The 8756-nt window shown below is 40.2% G+C and overlaps 1 protein-coding gene across 3 annotated transcripts in view; it reads right to left on the bottom strand.

Annotated features, from left to right (window-relative positions):
* Positions 1–8521, bottom strand: part of PDPK1 (3-phosphoinositide dependent protein kinase 1) — a 63146-nt gene extending 54625 nt beyond the window's left edge. For 2 of the 3 annotated variants that reach the window (XM_079320555.1, XM_079320552.1), the window contains exon 1: positions 8377–8521. In XM_079320555.1, coding sequence (XP_079176681.1) covers positions 8377–8400 — 24 coding nt within the window. In that variant the 5' untranslated portion in view covers positions 8401–8521. Of the gene's footprint in view, positions 1–7676; positions 7696–8376 lie in introns of those variants that run through there. The other variant, XM_079320553.1, reaches the window with a different exon arrangement.
* Positions 8522–8756: the final 235 nt, after the last annotated feature.

Consider the following 8756-nt stretch of genomic DNA (forward strand, 5'->3'; position numbering starts at 1 on the left):
CTCAATGTTTATAGAAAAAGGTAATTCCTACAGTCGCCCTTCCACACTCCATATATTCTTCTTTGGTATTTTGTCCTGTATTATTCACCTTTTCAGTTTTATTTTGAAAGGCTTCAAAAAGCATGTCTGCAGAAACCATATATGTCTCTACATATAGTTTTCCACACATGCCAGAGATAGAATACAGGCGAGCTTATCTGACCTGTATCATCGCTCTTTTGTAAAAATCAGACTCAAGATCCTTCTTCGGCCAGATGCAGACATTTTTTAGTGAAATACGAAGTCAGTAACAGAAACTTAAAATGCATCTGCAATTCTCAGAAGCTTGAGGATGCTCTCCTTCTAGCAATTATCAACATTTCTCAGCTGGCAGCCAGTGAAAGCCCAGATCCTCACATAGTAATGACAGACTTTCCTATTGCATGCCACGTACCACCACTGACCATACTGATAAACACTGATCTACTAATTCAATCTTTTTAAAAACTAGTCTCTAATACTACTTTCCCAAACCCTTAAGGGTTCTCCTTTTCATTTACTTTCATATAGAAGTAGTTTCATTCTTAGTGCAACATACTTGAGTTTGAAAACCTTTCAAGGAAGAAAATAACAAATCTGTTGAATGTATGTGGCATTATAGATCAAGCAATTTTAAAATCTTCCTCAAGTAGTTTTCACTAAATAACTAGAAAAAGGATTCCTTTTATTTATACATGAAACAAGTACTAACACTGGTTTTTTCCCCACTTGTTTGCAAGCAGTAGAAATAAACTTTAAGTAAACTGGAATCAATGCAAAAAGCCCACTAGATAACACATTTTTCCTTTCCAAACACATGCCACACTTCTCTAAAGCAACTACAACCACAACAACTGCATCTCCACTAGCTTTTTTCCACCACAAAATTACAACACTGCAACACTACTTTGCTGAGGCTGTTCTATCAAAACTGACAGCAGCAAAAAATACTTTTAGAGACTGAGCTTCTAAAACTTCCAGTATCCTTTACTTCTGTACTAACTGACAGGATCTTGAACACTGAAGATGACTGAGAATATCTTTGCTATTGCTGAAATTCTACTAGTAAGACCTCTTACAAAGAAAAGCAGTATGAACAGGGTCCTGACCTCTCAGCTGTCTGGTAACACTGAGCCTGGCTGCTGACTATTACGGGATCTCAAGCTGCCTTAAGACACAGGGCAGACATGATCACAAAATCTCTTCCATCTAACTACTTATAAGACTTATTTCTTTGGAAGTAGACCTTGGTAACAGCAAGTATTTTTTACACAAAGCAACATGACCTTTAAACCTCAACTGGTACATTTGTTTTGATTATAAATAATGCTAATGAGATGATAAGATAGAAGATTGGCACAACCCAAGATTATGCTAAAAGCAGTTTAAGTTAGACAGGTTCGGCCTGAGCTGTTGTGTAAACTGTTTTGACCTTGTCATGTAAGCCAAAAGTTCTGAAACTGAAATTTATTTTGTATTGCTTACAATTCAAACATTGACAACCTATCAAAAGCTAAGCAGCTACATTTAATATATTGTCTTTGTGACACACTGGTGTTTCAGAGGGTTAACAAAGATGCTCCAATTGCATGTGTATCATATCTGAAGAAGAGAATCAGAAGGGGTAAAGGGATAATTAACAGATATTACAGACAGCTTTTCCACCGGCCTCCTCCTCCTCCCTTGTATCTCACAATTAAAATGTTAATCTTCTCTATGTTCCCCAATAGTTAGTTGTGACAGTCTCCAGTTCAAAGGTTACTGTGTAACACACCTTGGGAGATCCAGCCTATTCCAAAAGAAAAAGAAACTGATCAGGTCAGATACTTAGGCCTGAATACATGTCCTAAACTATGCTTCTAGTACCTAAAATGCAAAAGCAGTGTAGTTCAGGAACAAGAAACTGAAGATACAAACCCACTGATTCAGAGCAACAAAATGCAACTAAAGACCTCACGTTTCAGTGCAGAGAGCACAGTACAGTTTGCAACAATAAATACCAATCCCACAGAGGAGCTGTTTGCAGGAAGTATAATGATTATCATCCCTATCAATATTTAATGCCAGTTTTCCTTTCATAAATTCTGTCTGTTGCTGCACCAGACTGAAGTGCCCTGAATCAAGACAATCCAGAGCAATAACAGACAGTGTGCTTTCATAAACTGCAGTAAACATCAGTTCTCAGACCTTATATGCTCATTTCTATTTATGCTTTGGATGTCTGTCTAAAAATGGATTGTCAGACTTTCTGTTAAGTGACCAACAGCATCCTCTATTAACCAATTGTACATGTATCTGTACAGGAAGAAACAATATACTGATTAATCAAACTCCATTGCACACCAGTTTCTCTTTATATACACTTAGAATATGCTTAGAAGTTTGCCAGATAATCTCAAGAATTTAACAATGCATCTATCAGCCAACATCATTATTGCCTTAAAGTAATCAAAATACTTGCCCAAACAGAAAAAATGCTCATTAGAAAAGGTCACTATCAGACTGTCTTTTTACAATAACATAAAATCAAGCATGTAATGAACGGGACAAAACTCACAGTAAGTCAAGCCTCAGAAGTACTTGGAATGTATCACACAGCTAGTTAACTGTTCACCCACTTCACAGGTTAACTTTGACACCAAAATACATACAGTCATATTAAACACCACAGTAACTGAGAGGTATTTAAAGACATACTCTGCTCAAACTTTCAGCTTGACAGAAGTCCAACATGATTACTAACAGAAAACACTTCTCTCAAAAAAAAAAAAGTATTAAAAAATACATACTAGGTTGCAAAAATATTTTTCCAAAACAACAGGACACTTCTTTCTATAGTTTTTTGAAGACAATAGTTAAGCCATTTTCTTCCAACAAACAAACCCCACTCCATGTATTAGATATTTGTAGATATTTAAAAAGCATTCACATGAAACATTAATCTTGTGATCTTGTGTAGCAGCGGTTTGCATTTAAGTTGCCTAGAGCTGCATCAGCGCTCTTTTAAACCTCATCAACAAATGGTATGCAAAAGATTACCGTACAGAACTTAAAATTTAGCACATAAGCCAACAAACTACCCCTTTAACACCACATATCTCAAAAAAATGGACTTTCATAGTCCATTCAGCAAAACAGTCTGAAGCCAAACAACTTGTCAAAAGTTTTGTTTTGATCAAGGTGCATAAATGGGTACCAACAGTCACATTTCAATTAATATATTAAAATCTCTTAGCTCAATTATAAAAACTACTTTAAAACAATTTAGTTTTGCAAGAGAATCTGAAGTCATACATCTACCTAGGGTGAAGTTTTTTGATCTCAGATATTGCCACATGAAAAAACTGTTGTTGTTTAAAGACCATTTTTATGAATTAACCACATAAATTTCAAAAGCATTTGGCTCCATAAAAGGAGTGGGTTTGTGTTGCTGTTGTCCAGAAAGACTGCTACACTAACCAATTAAAGAAGCCCAGGCTCTAACCCACCAAAACAACCACGCTCCCCTTCATGCTCAGTGTCATTTGAAGCCTCTCTAATGCTGGAAGGTAAGTGCTCATTCAAACACTGCATAAAACCATTTCCCTCAAAAAATCTCTTAACAAAATATCTTGATAGAAACAACTACAATTTAAAAGGCAACAAAAGAGTTTTAAAAATCATGTCCTGGTAATACATTTCAAGATTGAAGACTGTACAAATTAATGGAAGGAGAAAGCTTGAAAGCTTCAACCTTTCCCCAGTCAAACATACTATTTTACCTAAAATGGCTGGTAGCTCTGCAGTAGTGGGCAACAGAAGTACTATTTGTCTCCTGACATTTCTTGCTTTGTGCAGTAAATCCATAACACAGCTCATCCTAAGTGAGTAACGAGGATATCAGCTTCATATTGTATCAGCAAAAATATAGCCAAGAGGCTCAATGCTTTGGAAGCACAGAGAACACCTCTATAGTCTTAGATTGTTTTGACCTTTAGGGAATAAACGTATTTTATCCGCAAGTTTTAGTATATAGAGAAAATAATTTTCACATACCAAGCAATGCTGATACAAAATTTTAGTTTATGCAAATGCCTTTCTCTAAATTTGATGACCTTACATACAGTGGTATTTCTTACCAATGATTTCCAGGATTCTAACTCCAAAATCAGGCAGGGATTATAGCTAATTAAAGGATTTATAAGAACTTGCACATCAGCTAGTTACCCTCTAACCTCCTCTACGCTAAGCAAAGCATTTAAGTTCCAATCATCTTCAGAGGCAGACTATTTAAGGCCTCCTTCTACAGCCTAGTGCTTCAAAACAAATCAGAAACAGGAAATCACTTGAATCTCCAAGAACCTAAAGTCAGCCTATGGCCCAAATAGCTATAATGTAAACAAGCCATTGAGAATTCATTTAGCATAAACAGATCTAGGCTAGCTCACAAGAAAACAAAAGCCATCTGTGATCTCAACAGTCTGGATCCCAGGCTACAGCACCAGCTACCTCACAAGGCACACTGATAATCAGGTGCTGCACAGCATAGATGGAGACTCAGGCTAGCAAACACAAAAGAACTCACTATGCTAGGCTCCTTGCTAGCAGCTACAGGCAGCAAAGAGAACAGCTTGGGGTGAAGAACAGAGAAGCAGACACACCAAGGTGCCAGTATACAGATGGAGTGTATGTACAAAAGATTCATGGCACAGTCAAGAACTGTAAATTCCTGCAGGATTATTGAAGAACCAAACACTGAACGTATTATTTTTCCCAAAGAATGTGCTAAGCAAGTTAATCCTTACAATTTTTCACCAAGAAGAATTATAAAATATTTGCAAGGGAAGTATTTACAGCTTCTCTTTTAAAGCAGAAATCAATTCTCAAGTTCAATATTTACTCACACAGGAAACCACTTATTTCCTACAGCAATTTTGAATAGAATTCATATGGTGTGAAAAATAAGGTTCTACATCAAATAGCTAGTTTTGTGCATTTTGTTTCAGTCCTTTCAGACACTTTAGACTGCAGTAAGTTTCCACAAGCTTACCTGCAAATAAGATGTCAGAAAGGGAAGTAGGAAGGGAGGAAAATCTGCTTCTCCCCTTCTTTCCTTCTTTATTATATATACATAATCTAACTTGGCAACTTGCAAAGAAAGTTTTTTCCATCTGAAATACTAGAAACAATAATTGCTTGGCATCGTACATAGTCTTTCGAAAGCTCCAATATGAGGAACTCGGAAAAGGATTTTATCTTTCAAACCTAGTGTATTCCAAATTAAGGTCACTCACATATTTTTTGAATGCCATAAATATGCTACTTCTACAGCAATTCGTATAGCTTTTCTAGACAAATATATATTAAAAAATACAGGTTCACCTTTAAAAAAGAGGTATTACTAAAATGTTTCACATATTCATAGACCAAATTTATTTTTATTACATTGCCAATTTACTACATTTTTCAGCCTAACAAAGTGATTGTGCCCCTTATTTCATGCCTTCTGTACAAAAATTCCTGCAAGTACTTCAGCGGTCAGCATCCCTTTCCAAGTTTTTCCAGCAATGCTGCCTTCCAACTGATCTGCTTTAGGAAAGTGCAATGAGCCTGAGCCTGCAGGGTACCTTACAACATACAGCTACAGTAATCTACTTGTAGAGTTTCAAGAGCTAAATGAAACAGACTTTACTTCTGGCACTGTAACAGATCAATAACTCAAAGAAAAATCTGTTTAAAAAAAAAGCCTATCCACGCAGTAGAATCATTGTTTAGCAGAACATCACTATTATACTCAGATTATTCTGTGGATCATGTCCTTTCCAGTAGTTCTTCTAATGGTAGAAATATAAATGCATATAAAACTGCTCCTCTTAAAAACTTTTGAATTTTCCATCTTTGAGCACCTTTTCAACATCCACATCTTCTATTAATTTCTATTCCTGCACCTTGCTTTGGTAAGGGATTTACTGAAAATTTATCTCAATTAAAAGCCAACTATGAGTGATAAAGACTAGTCATGGTTTTATGATGAAAACCAAGGAGAACATTAAACACATAGGCTTGAAGGGTTTTCCCTTCATACGTATCTGAAAGTTTTACACCTACAAATAAATACAAACAGAACCCTTAACATAATCTTTTCAATCTAATAATCTAATCTTAGCATAATCTAATTCTTAACATAGATGAAAAATTTACTCCATGTAAGCACTGAGAGCTCAGTTCTTTGAAAAGTGTAGTTCATATTAGTTCCACTGGGGGAATAAAAAGAAGCTAGTAATTTTGTTCAGCCAGATCCATCCTCCACTATAGGCATTACCAGGTCAGAAACACCAGCAGAATCTAGTAATTGCTAGTGCAGCTAAATATTCCAGCAAAGATCTTGCTGCAAATGAAGACGTTAATTACCATACTTCCAGACTTCTAATTTTGAGAAGAAGGGCACTTCTTGGTTGGAGACCCAATATACTCATAATAGCATTAACAGCAAATAACTAAGACCACACTGGCATGTGCAACTAAAGCTGCACTAAAATAGTTTCCTTCTTAGAAGTACAACTCTCTCCTTATGTCACGTCTCCAGCAAATAATGGAATGTTTTAGGAATTGTCCCAGCACACAAAAATACAGAAATTAACTGTTTTGGCAGAGCGTTTCTTTTGCTACAACCTTCCTTTCAAAGCAGTGTTCTATTCATACTTCCCCTCCCTAATCCCATTTTATGCATTTACAATACAATAATCACAGAACTCATGTCATTAACTCCATGACATGAACAGTAACTTCTTTGGTCTCAAAAATTTCCCATATTTTATATCATTTGAACTACAAAAAGGTTAGTTGAATTGGGCTACTTTTATCTGGTACTGCCTGTCAGTATACTCACCTGACCAGGAACATATTAAACAGAATGGAAGAGAAGGAATTAAAATGAATTATCTTGACAAAATATCCTAACTTTTACCAAAATGGACATCAGTTGAATTCTTAATTTGTCCCCTCTCTGCACATTTTTCTTATGGACAAGGACCTAAATTGTATATAGAAAAGGAACAGAAATGCAAGCATTTCTGAGAGAAAAACCCAAAAAAGATGGGCAATAAGCAAGAGCAGAAATATAAAGGAGAGCATATTCTCTGTTTAAGAGTCCAAGTAAACAGAAGTCATCTCTGATGCTAAGAAGCAGCTTTATAGAGGTGTATCAACTAGCAAGAGAGCAAAACTAACTCCTTTAACAATCAAAAATTGGTTTATCTCATAGTCCTCAATGTAGCATCTTATGTGCTCTGTAGAAGCATTCACACAGTATTTCTCATCTTCAGTCAATAAATATGATTCTGTGTAACATCCTAATAAAAAAAATCACCCAGCACAAAGAGGACAACACACTCAAACAGCATGTCAAGGATCAACACGGCTGTGCCATTCTCCACAGAAAATCCTCCTTAGCCAATTCCAACTGATGAAAAGGTTTCAAGTGCTGCAGAGTGAAGTTTGGCAACTCAAAACAGACAGAACACAAGACCCAAAGCACAGCAGCATGCACACGAGGATAAGGAAACATATCACTGCGAGGTAGTTTTGCCAACATGAGTGAAAGCTGGTGATTATTTTTCTTTTCATGAGGGAATGTCTACACTAACTGAACTGTATAGCTTACAACACAAAAGATTGACCATTACCACGACTGTATACCAGCTACAATTCCATCTTCTAGATACGTCAGTGTACACAAAACGAGTTTACGCTGTTAGACTAACGTAAACAACTGCGTTTGAAACGGCGTCCTACTGTGACCCTCACGATCTTCCTCACGCGTTCGTTCCTACTACAAAAGAAATCGATTACAGAGTGACAGGTAGCTCCCACAAAGCAACAACGCCTGTTCTCCCGGCGGGAGACAGCCCGGCATAGCCACGCCAACGCCCCGTACCCGGAACCGAAAACGGAGATCCGCGAGAGGCCGCGGTGCGGCTCCTTCACCATCGGCCTCAGCTCCTCCCGCGAACGGGCTACGCTCGGGGGACAACGGGGCCCTCCCGCGAGGCCCGCGGCGACCCAGGAGCGGGGGGCGGAAGAAGGAGCGCGAGCAGCAGAGACAAGACTAGACCAGACCCACGGACGGCAGCGCCCGCTCACCCGCCCTGTTCGAGCGGGCGCAGGAGGCGAGGCCGTCCGCGAACGACCACCGCGACCCCGCCGCCGCCAGAGCGCTGGGCTCGGCCGGCCACCTCTCACGGGCCGGCCCTGGCGCCCGGGCCTACTGATTCCCCCACCAGCCCGAGGGCCGCGGCCCAGGGCGGACTCACCACGGGGCTGCCGGTGCCGGTCACGGCCCGCCAGGCCCGCAGGCTCCCCCCACCCCCGCGGACTCACCAGGGGGCTCCCGGTGCTGGCCATGGCCCGCCCGGACCGGGGCCGCTCCCCACCCGTTCCGCGCCAGGCGCTCGGCCCAGCCTGAGCCAATGATGCGCCCGCGTCCCCCGCCCCTGACGTCACCACAACAATCCCCCCGTCGGAGGTGGGGCTTCCGCGCGCTGCGCTCGCTCATTGGTGGCGGTAACTGCTACTCACACTCGGGCCAGGCGAGAGCGGCCCCCGTCAGCCTCCGCGCCCAAGCCGAGCAGAGCATGCGCAGTTGAGGGATGACGCCCCCCGGAAGCTGCATGCGGTGAGGGCGGAAGAGGGCGGGGCCGCCGGGCAGCGTCTCTCCGTGCGCTCACGGTCGGGCCCGTGCTACGGCGGCAGCGTGGCGG

The sequence above is a fragment of the Erithacus rubecula genome, assembly GCF_903797595.1.
Source record: "Erithacus rubecula genome assembly, chromosome: 17".
Lineage (NCBI taxonomy): Eukaryota > Metazoa > Chordata > Aves > Passeriformes > Muscicapidae > Erithacus > Erithacus rubecula.